General features: G+C 44.3%; 9 protein-coding genes across 9 annotated transcripts; 6 read left to right on the top strand and 3 right to left on the bottom strand.

Annotated features, from left to right (window-relative positions):
- Window positions 1-1,603: 1,603 nt before the first annotated feature.
- Window positions 1,604-2,560, top strand: H6S33_000116 (uncharacterized protein; the record flags this gene model as incomplete). Its single annotated transcript, XM_044831458.1, has 4 exons — window positions 1,604-1,835; window positions 1,905-2,048; window positions 2,104-2,231; window positions 2,396-2,560. 4 exons carry the CDS (start codon window positions 1,604-1,606, stop codon window positions 2,558-2,560), a joined length of 669 nt encoding a protein of 222 aa, XP_044699675.1.
- A 1,479-nt stretch (window positions 2,561-4,039) lies between these two features.
- Window positions 4,040-4,802, top strand: H6S33_000115 (uncharacterized protein; the record flags this gene model as incomplete). The annotated part of the gene is made up of 4 exons (XM_044831457.1): window positions 4,040-4,042; window positions 4,170-4,306; window positions 4,399-4,624; window positions 4,797-4,802. The coding sequence occupies 4 exons, from the start codon at window positions 4,040-4,042 to the stop codon at window positions 4,800-4,802; spliced, it is 372 nt and encodes a 123-aa protein (XP_044699674.1).
- Window positions 4,803-5,398: 596 nt separating this feature from the next.
- H6S33_000114 (uncharacterized protein) lies at window positions 5,399-7,361 on the bottom strand (the record flags this gene model as incomplete). Its single annotated transcript, XM_044831456.1, has 4 exons — window positions 5,399-5,716; window positions 5,783-6,197; window positions 6,259-6,567; window positions 6,637-7,361. The coding sequence occupies 4 exons, from the start codon at window positions 7,359-7,361 to the stop codon at window positions 5,399-5,401; spliced, it is 1,767 nt and encodes a 588-aa protein (XP_044699673.1).
- Window positions 7,362-8,935: 1,574 nt separating this feature from the next.
- H6S33_000113 (uncharacterized protein) lies at window positions 8,936-11,212 on the bottom strand (the record flags this gene model as incomplete). Its single annotated transcript, XM_044831455.1, has 3 exons — window positions 8,936-9,779; window positions 9,943-10,246; window positions 10,477-11,212. 3 exons carry the CDS (start codon window positions 11,210-11,212, stop codon window positions 8,936-8,938), a joined length of 1,884 nt encoding a protein of 627 aa, XP_044699672.1.
- Window positions 11,213-11,921: 709 nt separating this feature from the next.
- Window positions 11,922-12,590, top strand: H6S33_000112 (uncharacterized protein; the record flags this gene model as incomplete). The annotated part of the gene is made up of 1 exon (XM_044831454.1): window positions 11,922-12,590. One exon carries the CDS (start codon window positions 11,922-11,924, stop codon window positions 12,588-12,590), a length of 669 nt encoding a protein of 222 aa, XP_044699671.1.
- Window positions 12,591-13,956: 1,366 nt separating this feature from the next.
- Window positions 13,957-14,256, top strand: H6S33_000111 (uncharacterized protein; the record flags this gene model as incomplete). Its single annotated transcript, XM_044831453.1, has 1 exon — window positions 13,957-14,256. One exon carries the CDS (start codon window positions 13,957-13,959, stop codon window positions 14,254-14,256), a length of 300 nt encoding a protein of 99 aa, XP_044699670.1.
- A 1,517-nt stretch (window positions 14,257-15,773) lies between these two features.
- H6S33_000110 (uncharacterized protein) lies at window positions 15,774-18,825 on the bottom strand (the record flags this gene model as incomplete). The annotated part of the gene is made up of 5 exons (XM_044831452.1): window positions 15,774-18,051; window positions 18,095-18,146; window positions 18,197-18,535; window positions 18,608-18,744; window positions 18,812-18,825. 5 exons carry the CDS (start codon window positions 18,823-18,825, stop codon window positions 15,774-15,776), a joined length of 2,820 nt encoding a protein of 939 aa, XP_044699669.1.
- A 1,476-nt stretch (window positions 18,826-20,301) lies between these two features.
- On the top strand, window positions 20,302-21,648 carry H6S33_000109 (uncharacterized protein; the record flags this gene model as incomplete). Its single annotated transcript, XM_044831450.1, has 4 exons — window positions 20,302-20,450; window positions 20,528-21,109; window positions 21,184-21,432; window positions 21,495-21,648. 4 exons carry the CDS (start codon window positions 20,302-20,304, stop codon window positions 21,646-21,648), a joined length of 1,134 nt encoding a protein of 377 aa, XP_044699668.1.
- A 2,000-nt stretch (window positions 21,649-23,648) lies between these two features.
- On the top strand, window positions 23,649-24,248 carry H6S33_000108 (uncharacterized protein; the record flags this gene model as incomplete). The annotated part of the gene is made up of 4 exons (XM_044831449.1): window positions 23,649-23,663; window positions 23,728-23,853; window positions 23,923-23,990; window positions 24,056-24,248. The coding sequence occupies 4 exons, from the start codon at window positions 23,649-23,651 to the stop codon at window positions 24,246-24,248; spliced, it is 402 nt and encodes a 133-aa protein (XP_044699667.1).
- Between the last annotated feature and the right edge of the window lie 701 nt (window positions 24,249-24,949).

Here is a 24,949-nt window from a genome sequence, read left to right as displayed (position 1 = left end):
TGAGAAGTATGTAAGACGACAGAATTGAATCTGGGCGTCGTCATTCCCGTATAAAAGCCTAATGCTATAGTATGCGCACTGCGCGTGTCCCAAAAGAATCCTTTCAACACTTCAACGATTGGTACTCTACTGCAATCGGGCTTGTGGCTGTCTTATTTTCACATGTCTTTGGCCTGAGCTTCACTATCCTTCTCACCTTCACCGCAGTCTGCTCCCCGAGACCCTTCTACGAACACTACGTGACGGTACGGACGTAAGGAAATAACGGCCGCGCAAAGACAAGGTACCGACAAACCCTGCGTTAATAACGCAATTAGTTTGAAAAATTCCGATTGATCATCCTTTACCAATCCCGGATGGGATACGCCACTGGTTTAGCGATATCTTATCAGTTAGACACCCGCACTTTATTTGAGCAGGCCTAAGAAGTTGATTAATTCATTAGGCAAGGTCCTCAAAAGTTGGAACAACACGAAGGCTAAGATAATTCAGGTAAGCGCACATCACGGGAGAATCTTGGTGCCACATCCGTTCCAACAAGTAATCAAACTTGAAAAAGTTGATTAAGAGAACGATACATTGGTATGGGGGAGAACGTTAATCCGAGTGACAATATATGATCATGAGTCCCTCTACCCCATGGCCTGGTAGAAATTTAAAATTCCGGGACTTCCTATTTCAGCGAGTGGCAAAGTCACTGCTCCACGCACTATTAACACTAATCCACACGCTACCAGTGTGGAGCAGTGACTTTGCCACTGAGAGGGCCTGCTGAAATAGGAAGTCCCGGAATTTTCAATTTCTACCAGGTCATGGGATAGATCTACCTGCATGTAAGGTCCATGATCCACTCTTCATCAAGCACTTCGCGTTAGCGATGCTCTGTAAGGGAAGTGAGTGCCTGCTTGCGGTCGAACATGTGCAAACCATTTCCGTTCACATGCATCATTATATGTGTTGACTCGTGCCGTTACCACGGCGAGTGATACTATATGATCATTCCAGCGCATTTCATCCCATTCTGACTGAGACTCGATATTCTGGGGTGCTTAAGCGTGGGGTCAGCTTGTGAAAACAACCTAATCGAGAAACTTACCCACATTGGAGCGCGGGACGCCCCAGACGACCCGTGTCTGGGCGAGAACATGAACCATGTACTATCACATGTTTAAAGTGTAAGTTTTGGTTACATGTACTAGTAGACCCAACACGAAATGATTTGGGAAAAGTCAGAAAGTACATGTGCTCTGCACCGTACACGTTTGAGATAAAAGGACCCGACATGAGTGTCAAGAGCTGCATGTACCGTAAACCGATGAGTACTTGGTGCATGGCTAATACCAACTGAGAGCAAGTTTCACCGGGGAATATAGACTACGTCTCTAGAATGAGCGAGCTATAATCTTAAAGTTCCCAACAATGAGGTCAGTCCTGGCGCCAGATATCAGTTGAACTGAGTTGACAAGCGCACCCAACAGTTTGTTAAGACATGTGTTTCTACGCTTCAGGAATCTTGGTGCTAACTCCAGTCTGATCTTACTAAGATCTTAAGACCTGTGCTTGAGCACTTGGACCTTTAATCAGCTACATACTATAACCCAAAATGTCCTCGAAAGAAAAAAATTCAGTCTCAAACTCAGTCGTCAATTATGCTCGTTCTAAGGTTGAGTTCAACAAAGGCTCTACTATCGCCTCCAATACAGCCATTCAAGTGTCTACCCTCTATTTTAACAAATCGGATTCCGGCATTGTGAAAGATCAAGACGGCTCGAGTACACCTTCAAATCTACGATGTTATCATGGATTAACGGTGATTTCTACTGAGTTTAACAGAGGTAAGGACATAAACAACGTTTAAAGTTCAAGAAGCAAGTTGACAATTAGCTGTTTTTTCTTTTTTTCAGCGAATGTCATCCCGAATGCAAAAATACAAACCCACCATGAAAAGACCATTGACCCGGAGGATTGTGAACACAGAAAGTACTGTGAAACCAGCGATGAAAAGCGGCCTATACATCACAATCAGTGCCGCCCCGAGAACTATGAACGTCAGAAAGCCCGTGAAACGCGACAAGTCAATTCAGGTGTTACTAACTCTGTTAGTCGTGAGATTAACGAAGACCGAGGGAGTTGCGTTGAAGCTTTTGGAAAACATGAGGATCAAGGGATTGATCAGGAATGTAGAGGTTCTGTGGATCAAAAAACCGACGGGAACTCCGGTGACTACAAGGGTATGAAGGACCAGATGCCTACATGTGCAAATCATGGCTTTGATGAGGATGATTTAGATTGTGGATACGATGAAGAGTGTCTGAAAAATTGTCATTATGTCGAGGACCCATTTAATGATTGTGAACATGGCCCCGGTGAGGACTGTTGGAATTGTGAACATCAGAGTCTTGAATATTTTGAGTGTTATGGCGATGATTACGGAGGTGAAGATGACGAAAACCCGTTCGTCGATTGTGAACATGACCCCGGTGAGGAATGTTGGAATTGTGAAAATCAGGATCTTGAATATTTTGAGTGTTATGGAAGTGATTGTGGGGGGAGTAAGTGATAGGAACAACGACCATCCACCACGATAACATCCTCGGGCCCTATAACTACAATTGGGAGAAATAAATCGGTATTTGACATGGTCAAGTGGTCTATCATTACGCAGTTAATTATATCAATCTGCCTTCATGATTGAGGGTATCCTTAAAAAGCATATACAGATATGCATATTTGGTACGCTGTATGCAAACACGGAGGAGAAATATGCATATGGATCCTCTACTAATGTAAATACATGTATTGTTTGGGATGTATTTGCTGAAAAGGTCCAAATGAATTGTCGTTTGTAGAACTTCGGCGGACAACGTGAACCTGTGTAACAGTACGTCAGTGCACAAGCCTATCTAACATTACCGCTTATTATTCATACAATAAACGAATTGACAACAAAAACAAAACCCCATATTCAGTTACCATTCATTCCATATCAATAGCCTACATCGCATCCTCAAATTCATGATCTTAAAAACATATCGCCAAGCTCACAAATATGTCTTCAAAGAGCAGCTACCTCGGCCGAGAGTTCCACGTATAAAATCGTTAAAGATGGTTGGTAAAGATGTATTTGATATCTCTCCTTGGGGGGGGGGGGGGGGGGGGGAGTAGAGGAATATATATCTAATAAAATTATTACTGTCATCTGTCATAGCAATTTGCCACAATCTGGAGTTGACAACGTGTGTAGTTTAAGAAATTCCATATTGAAAGCCATGAAGCAATCTGATCATAAAGTTAAAAAGGTTTGATTACATGTTCGATCTATTAGCTTCAATAGAGTAGTTTTTGACTGGTAAAGCCGGAGGCGTATCTAAAGTGCCTTTCGCCGAACCGAAACCAAGAGCGAAGTTTTCTCACAGGTGGTTTATAAGGGGCGAGAAACATTGATTCAATTCAGCCTGAGCTTTTGTCCAAATCCGATAACCAAATGACCTAAGCACGGATACAAGGATCATCATGGAAAATCACTCGTTACATCTGATCTCAAAGATTGAGGAAGCCCCCACCCCCCCCCCAAAAAAAAAAGAAAAGAAAAAAAAGAAGGAAGGTATGATTGAAGATGTCAAGGGCTTTTTTGAGGTCTCGGCAAAAGGAAGACAAAAACATCTTGTTTCGGTCTCTTGGGTCTCCAAAATTAGCTAAATTCCCTTCAATGAGCGACAGCGAATCAGGGTCATCCCTTTTTACTGTACCGTAGACTCGCTGTAAATAGTAGGATGCTGTAACGTCAAAAGTGGATTATTGAGCCTGGAACGTAGGTTTTGAAAGACGTCCCCCAAGGATGGTTGTTCATGCGATAAGATAAGGGTAATAGCCCCGCAGAATCGCCAAGGCCACAAGACTGCTGCCCACAAATTCTGCAATACCAAATTCCACTCCACCATAGCAACACGCAGGATACGCCGACATCGCAAATTCACGACTCGACAAATCCCGACGCCAAAATACCACCGACCCCACGAACCCGCAAAATCTAATCAAGATGGTACGCCGAACCTCTCTCCCTTTTCCCGATGGTCATTTCGATGGATCAATTCTGCATATTTGGAGGGTGGAGTTCGATGGATGAACAAAAAGTACTAATGGAACTTTATTTTTCCCTTGCAATTTAGCCCGGTGTCAAGACAGGAACCCTCTGGAAGAAGTCCAAGCCCGACTTGGAGAAGCAGCTCGACGAGCTGAAGCTGGAACTTTCCAACCTCCGTGTCCAGAAAATCACCAGTGGTGCTTCTTCCAAGCTCACCAAGATGTACATACCCCCTCCAACAAGCAGCTCCGATATTCGACTAGGAAAGGGGAACATGGGGGAACATGAGTAAACTAATATATATGGGTTTACAGCCACGATGTCCGCAAGTCTGTTGCCCGTGTCCTGACTGTCATCAATGCCACTCAGCGCCAGCAGCTCCGCATCTTCTACAAGGGCAAGAAGTACCTGCCTCTCGACCTCCGCACCAAGAAGACCCGCGCTATCAGGAGGCGGTTGACCAAGCACGAGTCTAGACTCAAGACTGTCAAGGAGGGCAAGAAGGCTCTGCACTTCCCTAAGAGGAAGTACGCTATCAAGGTGGGTCAACTCTAAGAGATTGTTTGGAAGAAGGGAATTTGAAGGGGAATAAACGGGATCATCTTTGGAGAATAAGGGGAATATTCGGGTGGAGGGTGAAAACGGTTTTGGGGGTGGGGATTTCGATTTTGGTGAATGAGCGGAGTGCTAACGGTTTAATTTTCGGATACAGGCGTAAGCGGTGATCCTTTTTCTTTTCTTCTGGGATATCAAAACGGGGTAAAAATAAATAAAATCTTATGCTCGGTTTGTGGGGCGGGTGTACCTTACTGGGATTGCTTGCATGGATAATTTTTTTTCCGCCCAAAGAACCGAAATATACATGAAGCTTTTCTCCGGGTGTGAAATAATATTTTCCTCCTTTTTGTCTCAATTTTTTTTTTCGGTGTTAGGACAAGGGATGCAGATACAATCTGGGTTGGGATGGGTCTCTATAGCGTGTAAAATTGTCCACATTTATCAAATTTCCTTCCAGTATCCATTGCACCTTTGAATAAGTGCGTATCAGCTTACAATCCAAACTTATCATTAAGACTGTAGGCATTATTGTGGATTGACAATACTCGAGACATTGTTTAAAATGGTCAATCACATCGAGTGAGAGTACATGAGGATGCCCAAGAGGGGGTTGTGGTCCCCGAATCATCAAGTTTATTTCTATAAGTATCTATGGGCGGACAGGGGTACGTGTTCAGGTTACTTACACATGGTTTTGCGCGATCTAATATGTAAAGATCACTGGAAGTGACTTTTTATCCTCAAATCTAATCCGCCTTATTTACCTGCGATCGAGAGCTCTGAGATTTTCGCTAGCCCTTTCGCTTCCTCCTCTTCCTCTCTAGTACATCGTGTACAGCTGCATCTACCACCTAGGGGGCCCCAAGCATGTTCCTGTCGCTCCCGATAGTCCAGACTAATATCGCAGTAATGACTAAAACATTCTTCTCCCTTTTTCACAGCCACGACCTGTGTGTTGAGCTCTGCCTCTCTCCCAAGTGCGCGGGAGAACCCAGTGAAATTCACTTCACCACCGCACTCCCAACTGATATTAGGTTCGCATGAATGATTGAACATTGAGTAAAGCATGTGGACCTATATATAAAAACGTATCAGCACCTTCAACTTCTAGGGGAAGAAAAAACGTCTCGAGTGACGAACCGCGGCAATCTCGGTCCTCCCCGTCCTTTTGTGTACCCTTGCACTCGCAACACCGATAAACTTTGCCCATAGGGTCTGAATCACCCATAGATCAAAAAAGTCAACTGCATTTGGCTGAAAAATGTCCACATCCATCTCCATTAGCATTTGAATTGGACGAGTGACCTGGTTCGTGAAGTTGAATGGGAGAGCTTGCTGCTCGAGGGCAGTTGGTTTGTAGTCTGGAAAGGTTCCAACACGGTTAACACCGTAAAGATATTTAACCTCGGGCAGCTCGAGAGGATGTGTATCCAATGTTATCGCAGTTGCATAAGTTTTTAGCAACAGAAGCGAGTGTGCAGAGCTTGTGGAGATACTAGCATTGATGGAACGGTAAACCCAGCCGAAATCTCTACCGCAAAGGGCAGGATGATATCTTGGAACTTAAAGTTAGTATTTCAAAGAGCTTGGAAACTTCAGGAATAAGCTTTATTCACTTCTCCATTGCGTTCTCTTTGCATTTTTCTGAACACCACATGATTCCACTTTCTTCATCGCCCTCCCAGCAGTCTTCACATGTTTCATATGTGTCTCCAAGGTCTGCCGCGCAAAACTCGCACAGCCTCGAATACTCCGGATCCGAAAGCACAGTCAAAGGCGACATTTCCCTGAAGAATGTTTCTCCAATATAGATATCTTCTTTCGCATAGACACCGAGTTGCTTCTCTGAACCTGACACTTTGTCCGATAGCTCTAATTTGTTCAGAGGGTCCTGCCTCTTTTGTAAAATAGGTAGGTCCACAACCCTGATTTCCACCTTATCGGAGCACTCGGCCATTGTTTTATTTAACGATGCCACTGTCTCCGGGGCGTACCTGTCAGGCTCGTGGTGGTTCCAAGGGTAGACTTCCCTCCTGCAGCCGCCGTGCCTAAAGAGTATGTCTGGATTGAGTTTGAATCTAGGATCTTCTGTCTTCTTTTGCTCCATCGTTTGATGAATTTCATCTGTTTCGGCTTGGAAATTGATTGGTGCGGGCAAAGCTGCGGCATCTGGATATCGTTCGAGTCCCATTTTACAATATGTCAGAGCATCCATAAAACATCTTGCCTCTTTCAATGCCCGAGCCAGAGTGAACAAAGCTGTAGCCTCCATTCCGTCCACGGAGGTCTTCAGAAGCTTCTTAATTTGGTCTTCGGGAAGAACCCGCTCGGATAAAAGGCGAATATGAGAATATGTTGTAACGAATGCCTGCTCGCCTATTCCCCACTCACTATCGTCTTCCTCGTCGTCATATTCGCCATTCTCTTTCCGTGATATTATCGATCTATCTTGCACCGTTTCTCGAATAGCATCGCCGAGTAGTAGAGCTCGATACGCATCACCAGCAGCAAGGTCGGGATAACCAAGCTTAAGATGTACCTGCGAACGATCTACATAGGCGAGGATATTATAAGGAGTGTGCGAGAGGACCTCGGTATAGATTTTTCGAGCGACGAGAAGATCATTTCGAGCGAGAGCTGCTGCAGCCTTGTGGATAAGTGACTGTGAAGCAAGCAAATCAGGGTCGTCGAGGATTGAAGATCTGGAATTTGTATCCATTTTGGATCAAAGAGGTAAACTGCGAGGTTATATTTTGAGAAGTTGAATTTTTTTATTGTATTTTATTGGGGTTCTTTTTATGGAGGGGTTTCCTAGACAGATAACTTTTTTTTTCTTAGCACGTGTACCCACGAACCAGTGGTTTTTATGTGGTCCGAGCGTCATCGTGGTCAAACCTGTAAAATATAATGCCAAGATATGGTCGCTGCTGCTTATCTTGAACTACATGTATATGTACTTAAGTGGATATAATGATCTCGAATTTCTAATATTGGAGGTCATCTCGTATCGATGAAATCAAAAACAGCAGGAAACATTCCTGCCAACGAACGAAAAACACAGTGAATGATTAAAAAAATTCTGGTGCATATTTCTTTACATTAAAGAGGGCAAAATCAAAGTGTGAATGAAAACCGGGACACCCCTTAATCAAACTACAAGATCATGTTTGATTTAGCAAAATCATCATCGTATGCGCGCTGTTATCAGGTACTGGTTTTTTATCCGCTTCATTCTCCGTATCGTGAGAATATGAGTGGTGTCTTAACTTCCGATTTGGAGTGACATACATGTACCTCCTACATCCTATGGCAACCGCCTAGATATCCGTTCCCTGTCAAGTCTTGGGATCAGCATTATCCCATCGCTAAAAGCTTTCTGCAGGTATCTGGGTAAATACGACACACCTATTTAGGTATTTTAGGATACACCATGCTAAATCCCGCTTCCAAGAAAATTAAAATCGATGACAGCTCAAAAACCAAGTCTCTTTTTTGAATCATTGAAGTCATTATATCTCACTCGTTTGTACGTTAGGCGTAACGTGACTACATGTATATCGATAAGGACAAGTTTAATGTAGTAAATGTACCAGCCCCAGTCCCTTGGATTTGTCCCTTTGGACTAAGATATCGAGGAAATGTCCCTTGCCGATTCTTCTACGTGCTCTTACCATGTGCGCTGAGTACTACCTAGCATATTGCCAAGCGCCAGTAAAACCTTTACCATTGTGGATTGTGAAGCCAGATGAACACTCTATATCATTACGATAGATATTGACCGCCGAAAAATAGAAACAATATGGATATGTTGAATGATACTTAGCCACCAAACCAGATATAGTGTATATACATCAACCCGAATTAGAAGCAAGAAAAAACATAGATCAAAGAAAAGTCATATCTCTAACACTAACTAAGTACCTCGTTATATCAACACTATTGATTTTTTACTGAAGTTTTGCATTTTATCCCTCAGCTCACCCTCACCTTCTCTTTACCAGCCCTCATGATGAATAAATCTGCGCGTACGCTTCTAGTTGATCATCATACGCTAAAACCATCGCAACAAAGCCACAAAAGAAACAAGTACAGGGGAAAGAGAAAAGAGGAGGATCAAATAAGAAGAATAGAATGATGCGCTACATCCGATGCCTCCCCTCTGTCTCCTGGGCGTAATCCAAATGCCACGCAAACTATTGCAATCGCCCTTGATATCTTTAGTTCCTTCCTCGTTCATCTCGCACCACCTCTACCCTTTGGGCTTGCGCCCCCTTCTTTCCTACCCGGAGTCGGTCATCCACCAACAGCATTGATATCGTCTTCGCCCACGCTTCCCTCATCGCCATCGCTTTCTTCCGGCCCTTCACCATCACTGCTATATCCTGCGTCTACCGTAGTCTCTGCATGCCGGGTGGTTTCATCGAGGTCGGCCATTTGTTCGGGTTTGGCTCGCAACCATCCCATCCTGGGACCGCTTCTCGCACGTTCCGAAACCCGGAAACCGTATATTCGCATCTCATACTGCTTGCCCTTCCCAAGACCTGGCGCGAGGTTCGATGCCAATACCCCGTTAATTAATGGGGCATTGGCACTGCTTGTGCCTTTTCTGCCACCTACAGAGTTGAGGGACGAGCCTGATATTATTTCCTTGCGACCGTTGCCAGATACATCAAGTTCCGGGAAGGTCATTAGAAAAAGCGATGCGAATGTTGTGCCAAAGTATGCCCCATCAACAGTTTGGAAACGCGAATTAGGTGGTACATAGATATCACAGCAGGACGGACAGAAAAGCTTTACTGTTTCCACGCCGGGAGTGTCGGAATATCCACAAGGAAGGACACGCGCATTATTGCAGAATACTCGCTGACAGAAGCCGAAATGGTTTGAAAGGTATTTTTCGTACATGACCTGGATACCTTGTCGCGAGGTGATGAATCTTTGGTGAATGAGGCCATAGAGAAGTTCTGCAGAGTTTTCGATCATGGAGACATCCGAGGCGACTCGCATATGACCGGCGCGACGACGGTAGGTGGGCTGAGCGCCAGGCTGTTCGGACAGTGACTCAGATGCCGATGCAGCGGAGTCAGAGTCGTCTTCAGGCTCCACATCAAGAATCATTTCAAGAGCTTCCTTATACCTGTAGCAGCAGGAGCTTAGCTTAATTCATGGGGAAAGGGGATGGATGCAGGCAATGGATGAAAACAACTAGTCGGGGCAAACGATGTAGTGGGTAGATCTAGTAAAGACGAGTCTTCGGGAGGATCTTTTACACGGAGATATGCATATAGAGAACAACTCACATAGGGACCATAGCACCGAGTCCTGTCAGATTGAAATCATCTTCGATGAACTCTTCGCTGACTTCAGCAAAATATTCGTGTCCAACCATGTTGCAAAAGCCGCTGATCCAAGACTCTTCATCCTCCATATCGTCTTCTTCTTCCTCCTCTTCTTCTTCCTCTTCGGAGTGCTCTTCCTCCTCTTCGGAGGCCGACTGATCCGAGGAGTGTTGTGAGTGAGAATGTATGGGAGAGGCCGGCGGCGGTGGAGCGTTAGAAGAAGTCGGGGGGTTCTGGGAGGAGAGAGGATGGGAACGGGGTTGGGCTACAGCCAGATTAAGATAAGCACACACGGGCGATACATGTCAGCCTTGATATGGCGAAAGCCTAGCGGGAAAGCTCATAACCACACGCGAAGAAAAAAAAAAAAGGGGGGGGGGGGGGGGTATAGAGATGTGGGGGACGGTGAAGGGGGGGTAGGATACATGTATATGTATGGATAGATGGGGCAAGGAGGGGCAGCTAGGTAGCAGGGTAGCAACCAGGATAACGCACCGTATCTTCCCGCCAATTCGTCCTCCTTCAGTCTTCCACTACCGGGGGTAGCAGAAGTAGCAGCAATGCCGGCCCGACTACTTTCTCCTTTTACTCCCGGCAGCGCGGTTCGATCTCTCTTGACAATCCCAATTCCTCGATGTATGAGGGGCCCGCGAGCGGCAGTTACTCCACTACGTCTATAAACTGTGCTTTTTAGTAGGTCAAGATCGTACTCTGGTTCGTCGGCCTTGCACTCGCCGACTTCGAGCGGCGGCTCTACAACTTCACTAGGTTGTTCTGATAGTGGCAGTATCTTTGCGGAAGGCTCGGTGACGGCTGTGGCAGTATTAACGATGGCGACAGCAGCAGCACTAGTAGAGGCTGCTGATATTTGGGGTGGCAGTGAATGTGGTTGTGGAGACAAGGTGATGGAGATGGGAGCCTTCTTGAGAGGCTCTTGGTTGTTTTCGTCGTTGTTGTCGACGAGCGCTGCCTTGCAGTCTATTTTCTGGCGGGTATCCAGCGTCTGTTGCGTGTCCGTCGCCCTGGCGCGTGGCGGCAAGGGGAAGTTGAAGCGCGGGTTTTCTACGTCGTCGTTTTTCTTCTGTGGCTGAGTCGTCGTTGTCGGGTATGTGGGCGAGTCGGGCAGCGGTTGAAGATTGCGGGCGTCGGGGTAGTTCACGTCGGGCAACCGCTGCTCCTGTTGATGTTGCTCAGTGTTGCTTTCAATAGTCGGCGGCGGGGTTGGTGGCATAGGTTTGTGGGTGTGAGAATCGTTCCTACTTGGTAACAACTGTGGCTTGCTCTCAGGCTGCTGTCCGGCTAGTGAAATGGACTGCAAGGGGTTGTAACTTGTTGTGTCAAGGGTGTGGTTCAGCGTGTGTAATGTTTTTTTCTTGCGTCGACAGCAACTGGATCTAGCTTTAAATTATATTATTTGAAATTAGAGACTTGTAAGGAAGATAAAGGGGAGGAATACTATGTAGCATTCTACAGTAGCGATCGACATATCAACATACATCTAACTAATGAATCAACCTTTTTGATTCTTGTCACTACATACATACATGGACAATGTGGCGCCAAATCCTCCTATCAGGTTCCTTTGGGTTTTCAGCGTCGCGTTGTGCCTTTGCGCACTTGTACTGTGGCGCATGAACTAAACTCAACCTCATCTCGACGTGCACGTACCACCCTTATCGAGGTTGCGGTCGGCGATCGTAAGTTGTGAAGATATGGACAGATATTATTACAGGTACATGCTTTCATTGGACTGACTGCCTTCCGATCTCAGCTATAGCCAAGAGTTTATACCTCGTGAACCACCGTCACCGTCACGCAGTGTGTTGGACCGTTCCGATTCTTTGAAGACAGAACTAGGACCTAACCAAAAAAAAAAAAAAAAAAAAACCAAGGATACATTACCGTGATACCTCCACGCAAAATCAATATCAGACCCGAAAATGCCACCTAAAGGCTCTAGTCAAAAGCCAAGGCCCCAGAAATCTGCAAAACAACAGAAACAGGATCAACGCCGATCCGTTTCCCCCTCAAAAGTGCCCTCAAACTGGCCCTCTGAAATATTATATCTCTATCGCCCAAAACTATCAAGATCCTTACCTGCATCAACGATCTCACAATTGAGCCTCTCCCCCACATCACCTACTTCAATATCACGGCCCAGTCCACTTGTCAAAATCAAGAAGATCGATGCTCCTACACACCCGGCCAATGGCCAATTTGGTCTCTTTGCTGCTTCGAATCTGCCCGCAAAATCATTCATCCTCGACTACCTAGGCTATGTCCACGATTCAACGGACACAAACGAAAAGTCTGATTATGATCTCTGTCTTGACCGGGAGTTAGGTGTTGGTGTAGATGCCCAAAATGTGGGAAATGAGGCAAGAATGGTTAATGACTATCGAGGTGTGCCAGGTTTTGAAAGGCCAAATGTGGTATTTGAGACCAGGCGGGTTGGTGGCGGTGAGAACGGGGAGTTGAGGATGGCATTGTGGGTCGGTAGTAAGGATATCAAGAAAGGTGTTGAGCTGTGCGTAAGCTATGGGAAGGGGTTTTGGCAAGGGAGAATGAAAGAGGAGGAAAGCGCCGAAAATAAAATTGACAAGGAATAGAGCTCTAGTATTGGGAACTTATTATCTACATTCTCTGGTCAACTAGCTAATCCATCACTATCACGGGTATGCCCAGTTAAGACTGTCAAGATTAAATATCCAATGAGTCTTACTAATAGGCATGAATCAGACCCTCTACTCAATTAGCATATACATAAGCATAGATCAACAAACCTAGTATATTATGTAACTACACGATGCATATATGTCTATTGCTAACACAATAAATCTTGATGTAGTATGGCCCCGGCCATCACTTGAACTGGCCTAGTACGTTTGTAGTAGTTACTTACAAAAGGCAAAGGCTCAGCCAATCGCTACACGGTCCCAATCTGTTTCGCGAGCCATACGAGAGACTAGTACTATCTAATAGTGAACCGAAAAAGTGCTGGTACACATACCGTTGTATTATTAAGGCCAGCCCTATAGCTATAGCCAATACAAGCATTTTCCGGCCTTTGGCCGGAGTAGGAGCTGTTATGGCTTAAACAATATCAGTTTACCAACGCTTAAGATCACTGAAACCCCAAGATGCCCTGTGCACATATCTGATATACTATTTGGTTGACTCAAGGTATGTTGGAACTAATATCTACTGGCTGACTCAAACATATTTGATAGAATATCTACTAACTCCAACATATTTGATAGAATATCTACTTACTGACAAACATATTTGATAGAGAAAAAGAAAACCCCTCAAACCTGGCCAATCAAAACCTTTAAATAACACATTGCATATCGGTATATCTATATACTTATTAGATATGTATACAGCAAAATCTATCATAATTACAATTCCACCCCCGTGGTGGTCGAATTCCGCTGGAATTTAGAGAGAGGCCTTTGTTAGCAAACTACAGGTATCGTTCCCTCCAACCGCTGGAAGTTTGGTAGGGATAGAATTTCGAGAGGGTGGAATTATGATAGGTTTCTCTGTATATAACGTTAGTAATATGCAGATATATCCCGATGCGTATTGGCACGTTTATGACTCATGTGGTTCAAATTATAAAATTTATATTACTTTACATCCGTCTAGGTCTTCTTTGATGAACCCTATCATATCAGCTTATCTACTACCTAGTGGGTGATCTAGAGGGGAAGTTTTTGTGTGGAGGCTTTCCCCACGTGCACCGTGCACCGTTAATTACATAATATTAGTGTGGCGTTGAACTGCAGTATTCTACTCCGATTACCCGGCTTTGACAGATATCCTCAAACTCGATCCTAACCAAATCTGTTCCCCTAAACCTTCGCATTCACTCGAATTGGTAGAATCTAGCTCTCCATAGTAGAATACTATCCTAAACCCTTTACACCTTCAACGACTCACTCACAACAATCAATACCCATAACAACGGTAATGGCTAGCTTCTTCTCAGATATATGGCTTTCCGTATTTGAGCCCGGCACCAATAAGTCCCTTGTCATCGCAACCCATATATCCTTTGCACTACTTCAAGTAGTATTACTTGCCCTTCTTGTGGCCACGGAAAGCGGACATTTCGTATTTTTGAGCCTCATCTGCGGGGGCCTATGGGCGGCGATTACGTGGTTTATCAAAGAGGTCGAGGCGATAAAAAAAGCGGAGGCACTGGAGAAGGAGAAGGAAGGGGAGGGGGAGAGGATAAATGACAGTGAGGAGGTCAAGAAGGTTAAATAGAGATTGTTTGTGATGTGGGGGGTGATTGTAATAGTTAATATTACAATCGCTGTGGGCACAGCTTCCTCAATATCATCATAAACACGGAAATTAATTGAGAGCTTTTTAGCACAAAATACTCGAAGTATCAATTTTATCGGGACCCGATTCTCGGCATATCATCTATTCAGCGTTAAGATTTATAGCATAGATTTAGATTACCGAATTATAGATACCATTAATCTCACTTTCGGTCTTTATAAATGGGGTCAAGTCCTGTAAAAGCTGGAGTTCGCATGGAGTCCAATGTAGGTATGGGGCTGCACAAAACCTATCATAAATCAATCTCACAGTGGTAGACTATTGCTAGAAATATCGTAGAGATAGAGCGAGTTAGATAAAGCATTTATTAAAGTAGAATCGATGTTCTACTATGGTAGATTCTAATATACAGCGGTGGGTAATAAGTGATGGAACGCCCTGAGATACGGTTATACCTGTAAACACCGTATATTGGTATCTAGCGTCTTACCCAAAACAGGTATCACTGTCTCAGCCCGTTCCATCACTTATTACCTACCGCTGAAATACATCCTATATGCAAACTCGATTGGTGAACTATAATTATCATGATGGAACATGGCTTACTCTTTACAGTGTATACTTTAACGTCGAAATGGGGGGGGAAATAAGCGTTAGTAAAGGCCCAAATAATCGTTATATAATTGTTATTTAATCGTTATTGATGGATAACGCTTATTTCCTGTATAATTGCTTAATAAGCTCTTGGATTGGATAATTATTAGCTACAAAAACGATTATTTGATAATAATAGTTATGCCCATGATAGTGGAAAAAAGAAAAAGGGGGAGTTGAACCCAGAGCCTTGCAGGTAGCATATACCTCATACTACCCACTGAGCCATGGGAGAACTGAAATTCCAGTGCTGGAACTCATATAGAGGCTAGATAGCCGATAAAATGCTAGTAAAATTCGAATTTTAAGCGTTATATAAGCCTTATTCACAAAAAAACCATGTTTGATGAATAAGAGAGATCTGGTATAAGGGTTTATAATAATCATCTAAATTTAATGCATATAGGTAAAATGGGGCTTATACAAGTCTTATTTTAGGCAGACCCTTAGAAAAAATAGAGCTTTAAATCCAAATAATGCTAAATCTACCAAAAAACGCTTATTTAATTAAGCCTTGATTGTAGTAAATCGTTACTGGAGGCTTATTTTTTTCCCCATTTCGACGGTAATGTATACATAATATACATTTGTCCCTCTTTAGGATACAACCAGTAGTGGAAGGACATGGAAAATATCTCTCAAGACTACATGTAGACGAGAGGGGGTTTTCTTTTGATACACTTTCCGATTTCTCGATCAATCCTCGGGAAAGACAGAACGTTACCTAGGGATTTAATCCCACAATACCCTGCCAAAATAAAGGAAAAAAGAAAGGGGGAAAAAAACAGCGTAAACAAAGCAAAACTCCCAACTACCTCTAAATAGCCTATAAGAATATGAGTTTAATCATCACCCGTCAGGTCTACAACGTCCACATCCCTCCACAGCGTCTTTCCTTCACGGATGCTCCAATCATCTTCGATGAACTCCCAATGACCATCCAGACTTTCTCTCAATGCAATCCTTTTCGTAGTCTTGCCATTAGCCGCGATGGGCCCCTTTTCCAACTTTGCGGACGCAGTAGCAACTTCGCTGCATGTTATTTTGCTTGCCACGCTTCGTCTGGCTTGATCTTGCGTTGTCTTCTTATGAGCAATGGGGGCGGTGGTGATGTCCAACTCGTCATCTGATATTTCCACTTGAATATCTTGCGTTATTTCTATGGAAATACCAGTACCTGTGACGATATCCGAGTTCCTGTTTACAATATCCGCCCCAGTTCGCGTTGTTACTTCTTTAGAAGGAGGATAAAAGCTAGCATGATCTACGATCTCATCTTGAACTTCCACTGGGGGGTCATCCACCGTCTCTATAGGAGAAGTGACGATACCTGCCGTATCAGAAGCGGAAAAAACCCTCCTCAAAGGTGAGGTAGGGCGATGACGACGTGCGACAGGAATCGGAAATGGAACGGGGGAAGTGAGGATGTATTTCTTCTTCTCTTTGAGCATTTCTGGTGACTGCTGCTCGGGATCTTTCGTTTTCACTTTCCTTCCTTTCCGCTTTGTAGTGATATTTGGGCTTAAATGGGCGGACGGCGAAAAATCGAGAGTACTGTCTATGCTTTTCTCGCCGACATCATATTCATCATCTCCAACTAAGTCCACTACCTGGAGACGTCCAAACGCAGCCGTTGGTGTATGTGGCGGAGATAATTCTATGTTAGGAAATCTATCTGGCGAAGGCGTCCTTATTTCGGGCGTTTCATATTCTTGAGTTTGTGTGCTTGATCGCGGTGGGGCCTCTGTGATACCAGATGATCTATATCTCTTAGTGGGTGTATTGGGTGGTGAATTATTGGTACATAAATCATCAATGTCAGGAGCAGGAGCTGGTGACGATTCAATCGTTATTGTCTCGTATGTTGGGCGGGTTCGAGGTCCCAATGATGGTGGTGAATAAGAACGGGACGGACAAAGCAAATCATACAAAGGCTCCGGTAATGACTCCTCAAGTATGTGTATAGAAGAGTGGTGATCTAGAGGTAGTTGTGCATCTTCAAGGGCGGAAGGCGTACTGTAAGTCCTTCGGAGATTTGAGTGATCTCCATCAGATCCCTCAGAACTCTCCTCTCGCTGGCATTTTGTAGGCTTCTTTTGGAGCTTTGAAGCTTTAGGCCTAGAACTCTCAGCCGTTTCCCTCAGCCCCAGCCCTTCGACAACATATTTCCGAGTGATTGAACGACTACGCCTGCGTTCAGCAAAGGGTTCCTCTGGTTCAGACGCATCACAAGACCTTTGTGATTCAGCGAATGTAAGAGCATCCAAATCCTCGCAGATTCTAATTTCCGGCTTTTTTCCTCTGGACTTTTCCATGTCGTTGGGTTTTGAAATACTCATATATTTCAGAATAGATCCTGATGCAGTCCCCTCCTTGGGTTTAGCTTTGGTCTTTGTCGGAGCTTTCTTAGGTGCTTTTGGATTAGAAATCTTAGGCGTTTCCCATTCTTCAATCCGTTCACCGAGACTTTGCCGAATAAATAGCTCCTGAATCCATACTCTCTCTGTGGCGAAAATATCGTAATCTTTTCGCTTTCTCACACCGTCCTCATCTGGATCTTCGTCTTCCTCCTGCTCTGATACTTCATCTTCCTCTTCTGCATCCATGTCGATTTTAATGACTTCCCCTGGGATGAAAGAGATTCGTAATTCCTTCAGTCCACCAGTTGAAGAATGCTCCCGCTTTCCATGAAAGCCTTTTACAATAGTGTTAAGCTCGGCTCCGTCCTCCCCATCAGCAAGTCTCCTGGACAGTATTGCTGGTGCAAGCGTCCTGACAAACGCAGCAGCACCACCTTTGCCTTTCCACTCAAATGCATATCTGACTGACTCCCGCAGTCGAAATAAATCCACATTCCCGTCCCATGCGATTTTTCTTCTTAGCTTCTCCACAGCTTCCTCGCTTGAAACCGCAGGATTCGTGTAATAACCTAACACCATCTTATCCGGAAAATCCTCCGGAATTTTGATCACTTTATTCTTCCTCCGGAACCATCCACTTTTATTCGTCTCGAGTTCGAATGATAACCGCTCTCTCCATTCTCTGAAGCCATCTTCGTCATCTACTTCGAGGTTGCAAAGCGCCTCCCCGAACCCTGCCTTTGCGGCCTCCACTGCGGTCCTGATTCCACATTTTGGTACGCCTTCAGGTATATAATCCCCACCGCTCATCAGTGCGACCAGTATCATTCCCTTCGGCGTGAGACCGCTCTCCAACTGGACAGTTTCACTATTATACACCGTGATATGTGTGGGTGTCGACTTACCCGCCTTTCCCTCGCCTGACCAGTTTCGGAAGGTAATTCCACAACCAAACATCAAAGTATCCACATCTTCGCTCATAACGGCGTCAACAACGCCATGTCGTTGTAGGAGTGCACATTCTGCTTCTGCTTCTCCCGGGGCGTCATGGTATGGGAATCCAAATAGCTTTAAGTATGATTTGGTATTTTTCTGCAAGGACGGTATCACTTGTGTATTTGTCTTGTGGTTCCGTTTGAAAACGGGACGTTTGCGACCATCGAACACAAAAAGAGGTGTTATGTTCAGTTGGTAGAGGCGAAGGAGGCGGTAGTAAAGTGTTCTAAGAGCTGGGTTTGTTCCGCCTTATTGGTTGCTCTTATGTCAGTTTTTACGCTTTTTCGGGGAGATGCATTGCATGCCGAAAACAAATGTACCTTTTCCAGACTGAACTTGAAAGGACCAGATTGACGCATCAACCGCAAGCCGTAAACGTCTACCCGTAGCTTCGAAGTGGTCTGAAGCGACTTTTGCCAATGAAATGCGTTCTCCAGGTCCGAGTTCGCTATAAAGTCTGTTGTTTTGGGGTATCAGTATGCGACTTTTCTTTCGGAGGATGCATAAGAATTGCTATGGCATACCCTGTAATACCCATTGATTCCTGGTTCCAAAAATATCGACCAAAATTTACTCCTGTTTGAATCGTGTGGACACTCGAGGTTCAGCGTCGTTCCTTACACAATTGTTGTATGTATGTGGAAGACGCATTTGTTTGCTATGGCAACGAGGGAGTTACAGGAGGCAACCACAATCTTATCAGATTTGATCAAGTATATTCACAAAGATCACAAGCCAGCACTCGCGATAAACATACCTAATGAGATCGTTTCCGGTGAAGTTAAATTTCTCCACTCATTTTCTTTGATACAACTTAGACACACGGCTGAAGAAATAGATTTTAACGTGGGGTAGGCTAGTCATGTACTTACGTATTACGTATAGTCCTAGGGTAGATATAAACAACTACATGACTCTAGGTGCATGTATACATCGTCTCCAGGCAAGCTCCTAGAAAGTGCATATACTCTACATACATATAGTCAGCAACCCATCTATTTGTGATTTACATGTAGTTTCTTGATCCGCCCAAGCTACATATGCCCATCAGCTTAGTGGACATGGTCAATAAGTACTAAGGGATGTACGTGTAGTGAGGGTGTATCTAAGCACATGTTTTTAAGGAAGGCTTTTGGGGGGGTACATACGATTTTAGCTGCAGGGGTACAATAGGAAACATTAATATTGGTATTTGTAGACATCCGAGTTCCTTGTGCCGAAATTGGACAAGTGGGCTTAGGCCACAGCTTCTGCAGTCTATGCTCATTACTGTGTGTGAGCTCGAGTACCTACATGTACATGTACCTGCTACACACATGTAGAGTAGAGTAGTTATCCAGTCTCACCAAGTTTAGGCATGCCAAGTTAATCTCACCAGATCAGTGGCCTTAGATATTGGACTATTCCATTCAGTTCAATTCCATGGGGAATTTCAATATTCTCTCGTTAGGTCGGGATCGGAACACCGTAGATAGAGAGAACATAATTTACTGTAGTGTGCACGGGGAAAAAAAGCAGAAGCAAAAGAAGAAGCAAAGATCTTTCCGCGGCAACGGCCTCCTTCTTGAAACGTTGCCAAATCTAACGGAGTATACCGAAATTTACAATGTTGAGGCTGACCGGTGAACAATACAAGTAGAATGGGAAAGCCTCATGCTCAGGATACATTGCCGAACATGTTATCAATACGTTAACATTGAAATTCCACGTCAATTTGTTGCTCAATATACCAGGCGATATATTAGAACCAGCACAGTGAAGGGAGATTTCGGTTGAGAATCATACTTGTAATTTACCGTGTCTGTGGGGGAATCCGGAGAGTGGTGTGGCTGAATCAGCTGCTTTATGGTGCTCGGTCACGCCACAGCAAATTTCATAATCCTCCCCCTAACCCACCCCTTTCTCTGTTGATGCTGGCTGCGATAAATACTTTATCTCCACCATAGCCCTCTTCTAAGCTTTCCCTTTCCCTCTATCTATCTGTCGTCCGCCACCCCCGAACTTTCCCCCAACCATGTCCTACTCAAGTCTTCCCGTTATCTCGATCGCCGAGCTTGAGAAACACAAATCCTCAAAGTCATGCTACGTTACAATTGGAAACAGGGTCTACGACATTACCCCATTCTTAAGCGACCATCCAGGTGGTGAAGACTTGATTATTGAGTAGGTCTACCTCAACAAGGCTTCGCCAACAGAACCCCTTTGAATCTGTCCATCCCAACTGACAATTGCGATTGTAGTTATGCGGGCAAAGATATCGCGGCGATCCTGGCGGACGAAGTTTCCCACACTCATTCAGAAGCCGCCTACGAAATATTGGATGATTACCTTATTGGTCTCCTCCCAACAGAGATAAACAGAATGCCCCCATCGCCCCCTGGCACTCCTCTCAGAGGCGCAACACCAAGGGCTGGATCACCAAGTCCCTTAACTGGCATGTCCAGCGAAGAGGAACTCTCAATACCAACCGACATTTCTGCTGATTATAAAAAGCATAAATTCCTCGACTTAAATCGGCCGCTGCTGATGCAAGTATGGTCTAGTGGGTTTTCTAAAGAATTTTACCTCCAGCAGGTGCATAGACCACGTCATTACAAAGGTGGAGAGTCAGCGCCTATCTTCGGAAATGTGTTAGAACCACTCAGCAAAACTCCGTGGTGGGTTGTGCCGATGGTTTGGTTACCTTGTATATGTTATGGAGTATTTGAGGCGCACAAGGGATTGCCAAATTATGGTGTCCAGGCTGCGTTTTTTTCGGTTGGTCTTGCACTGTGGACATTGATCGAATATGTGCTACATCGATGCCTGTTTCACTTGGACGAGTATGTTTTCTCTTGTAATCTTTGCAACTCCAACTTTACCGAACACTCTACTAACGATGGTTTTCCCCATACAGGAAAATGCCAGATAACCGTGTATGCATTACAATTCATTTCCTGCTTCATGGAGTTCATCATTTTCTTCCGATGGACAAACTTCGTCTTGTTATGCCTCCAACATTGTTTGTTGTACTCGCGACACCATTTTGGCATTTGGCGCACTTTGTGTTCTACTGGGACTGGAACGTGGCCGTTAGTGTTTTCTGTGGTGGTATCTTCGGATATGTTTGTTACGACCTGACCCATTACTTTTTGCACCACAAATCGTAAGTAAATGTCTACATACGGAAATACCATAATTACAACTATAGCTAACATACACTCCCAGCCTCCCATCATACTACAAGGAACTGAAAAAGTACCATCTCCAACATCACTTTGCCGACTACCAGAAGGGATTTGGTGTCACTTCAAAGATTTGGGACAAAGTCTTCGGAACGGAGTTGATGTATGGTGGCCCCGCTCCTTTGAAGGAGGAGTAGAAAAGTGCGTTTCAAAAATCAGTAGAGAATTCAATGGGATTCGGGCGTACCTGCACCCGGGTGACATGTCAAGCACAGGGTTGGAGTAATGGACATCATGCGACGGCAATTGTGGCGTCTGCTTTTTTGTGGTTTTTTTACTAATGACGAACACGGCTTTTTGTAATTGTTTCCGTACTTGTTTTTCTTCTCTGTCTATATGATTTTCAGTTTAATGCTTAGAGTATAACATTAGAAATTGCCGACCTCTCATAATAATGGATCGAGGCAATTATTATACACTTTAATTTTCTTGTGGGATGCGAAGATTAGGGACTTAACGGTAATCGGCCAAGAAAATTACGTTTTATATGTATCTAGAGTCGGAAGGAATAGAGGACTCCTGTTACTCAAGATATCCACTCTGATAAACTTCATCCCTTTCCATAGGAATATTTGCTGTTGAGCATGGAAAGTTACGGAATCGGAATGTTAAGGACTTCTCCGTGGACTCATGGAAGTGGAGTGGAATTAGTTAACATCCTCTTGCAGACGCTGCGTCATGTGTTTTTTCTTACTCGGCCGGAAGAAACGGAAACACAACATTCCGAAGAAGTGGGGTGTGCGAGCTTCCGGACCCAAGGCAATCCGAAATTCTGTTTAAAGCATGTGATTTGTTTGGAGAACCGAACTGTTACTGACTGGTAAGACTGAAGCCAGGTTACTACAGTTAGATACATGTAGGCATATCCTGTTGAAAGAAAACTTGGCATTCGTATTTTCATGTATTGGTTTTTGTGGTGACAACACGCATCACGCATCACTAGGTATCACTCACTCCGGAGTACCTTGACTACATGTACATACATGTACTTAAACAGGTACATGCATGTCTTCCGGAGGTAGGAGTCACGGTCTAAAAGCCACCCCACCCCAATTATATAAATGTGGCTGTCAAAAAGAGCGAGCATGTCTACAAGGCGTCAATGCCGGTTACTAGGATTTGTGAATGTGGGTGTGCGTAAGGATACGAGAACTGCGTCTTCCTAGTCCTAGGCGTCGTCATACAATCTCTGTGAATGACACGTGTCGTGGTCCGTAAGAAGTAAGTCAATGATGCTTTCGCCGTTGGAATTAAGGAAGACCTTTATACAGTGCTCCACTTGGGGAGACGTATATGAAAGTGATTAGAAATTTCAAGTATGACACTGTCGTCAAAACTGATAACAGACATTGAGAATGTCTCAAGTTATCCTGGCCTGATTTTCAGATATACATGTAAAGATTAGCCGGTTACACATACTTGCAGGTACTTTCCAACAGACTATACGTATACTTGTACGTACTATATGTAGGTACAATTAACTACTATACGTATACTATTGAGTGCGCTGTATTAAGCACTACAGAGCTTCTTTCCAGATCGGACGAACGGATCCCCGCAGAGATGGAGTATTTGAATATGGCAACCTGTTGGATTAGGCCTTCTGAGTTCATCAACAGCCAGAAATACCAAAACATCCGATAAAATTTGCAGATCAGATTTAAACTCTAGAGAACGTTTTCAGAAATGGATGTTTCAAGCATCGAACGCCGCATCCAGTCATGAATCGGGGAACACTTGGTAACGATTTAGATATCCTTCACTTGCTAGCTACTAGATGTATATTTGTCTTGGTTCTGAGAACATGAGATCGAGACGTACCGCTATCTGCGTTAACATGTGATTCTAGACAAAATCCACACATGTATTCATTTTTCTCCCCAAGGTAAATGATGATATTAATAGAGTTGACAGTCGATTCCTGGATTATCATTTCTGATGTCGCTTTAGAAGTTTGAAGCGAGTGATAACGGGTGACTACATGTACGTACATGTCATGTAGCTCTCCCGCTAGTCTAGCATTTTGAATCATGATGGTCCGTGCGCGCCAATCAACTAACACCAACAACCCCACCAAAGAGCCTCATCTACCCCCCCCCCCCCCAATTTCCGCTCTCCAACACCCCATAAAGCCACGATGGATCGACGCATGGTACTTATCCCTCCCACTCTACCTCGTGTCTTCTCGCTCCAAGCTGATGACCGCGCTCCGCCAGCTTTCCCGAGAAGATGAGGCCCAGACGGACACAGTCGTGACCCGGGAGGATCAAAACAACATCAACAAGTTCTCCACTCTCCACCAGAAACAAGGAATATTGAAGGAGGAGCTTGAGAAGAAGAATGTAAGTTCCTTCCCTGCCATGTGCTATTCGGTTTGTGTCCCTGTGTCTAATGGGTGTGGTTGCGTATAGCAAGAGAAGGAATATATCGACGACGTGACCAGTGAGCTTGAACTTGCCGATGAAGATGATATGATACCGTACGTAGGCTATCTACCTTTATGATTTCCGGTTTTATCGTGTGATACTAATGTCAACCAAATAGCTACAAAATCGGCGATTCATTCCTACACCTCCCACTCGAGGACGTTCAGCAGCTACTCGAGAAGTCGGCACAGGATATCATTGAGGAGATCAAGGCTCTAGAGGAAAAAATTGAGAGGAACGATGAAATCATGGGGGAATTAAAGGTGAAGCTATATGCGAAATTCGGCAAGGCTATCAATCTAGAAGTTTAGGGACCATGCAGAGCGGAATATACGATTGAACTGGGGCTCGTCAGACCGTGAACACACACATCGTGTTCCTATTCATGTGCTAGCTAGGGAGCCACCTTTAGGATTGTGGATATCTTTTTATCCACTTCAGATATTTTAACTTGGGAACATAAATATAGTAATTAGGAAGAAATGTTCCGCAAGAGAAACTAGTCGGATATACATCAAATGATTTGATGGATCATGTCCCTGTTCGTATGATGACCAGCCGTCATACATTTCTTTACTGCCTTTTCGTTCTGCAATTGCTCCAACGCCACGAACCCAGGCTTTCTTTGTCTCTACATCTTCCACTATTCACGTGGATATCCCCTTTATTTGGTTGACACTCTCGATTATCGAGCCGGATATTTTGCTCATGCCTATATATATGTGTGGTGAATGCTTTCCATTATGAAATATTTCTCCAGCGCATCCGGATCACATTTTTACTTACAGTAAGGAAGCACATCTTGATAGGTGTAACTACGTACATGTAGGATGATTGGGCAATTAATCTACGTAATATAACCCTCATCGAACCTGTATATTGCAACTACATGCATCAGATTTTAACAAGTCTTGGAATTATAATATTTACTACAAAAGAAGTTAGATCGCATCCTATTACGAGGAAAGGGTTTTTTGGTTTGCCGGCTCTATACCTGACTTTCGTATTAAGA

The sequence above is a fragment of the Morchella sextelata genome (genome assembly GCF_020137385.1).
Source record: "Morchella sextelata strain SCLS chromosome Unknown scls_1, whole genome shotgun sequence".
Classification (NCBI taxonomy): domain Eukaryota; kingdom Fungi; phylum Ascomycota; class Pezizomycetes; order Pezizales; family Morchellaceae; genus Morchella; species Morchella sextelata.
Note: the sequence above shows the minus strand (reverse complement) of the source record. Positions and strands in the feature narration are given on the sequence as shown.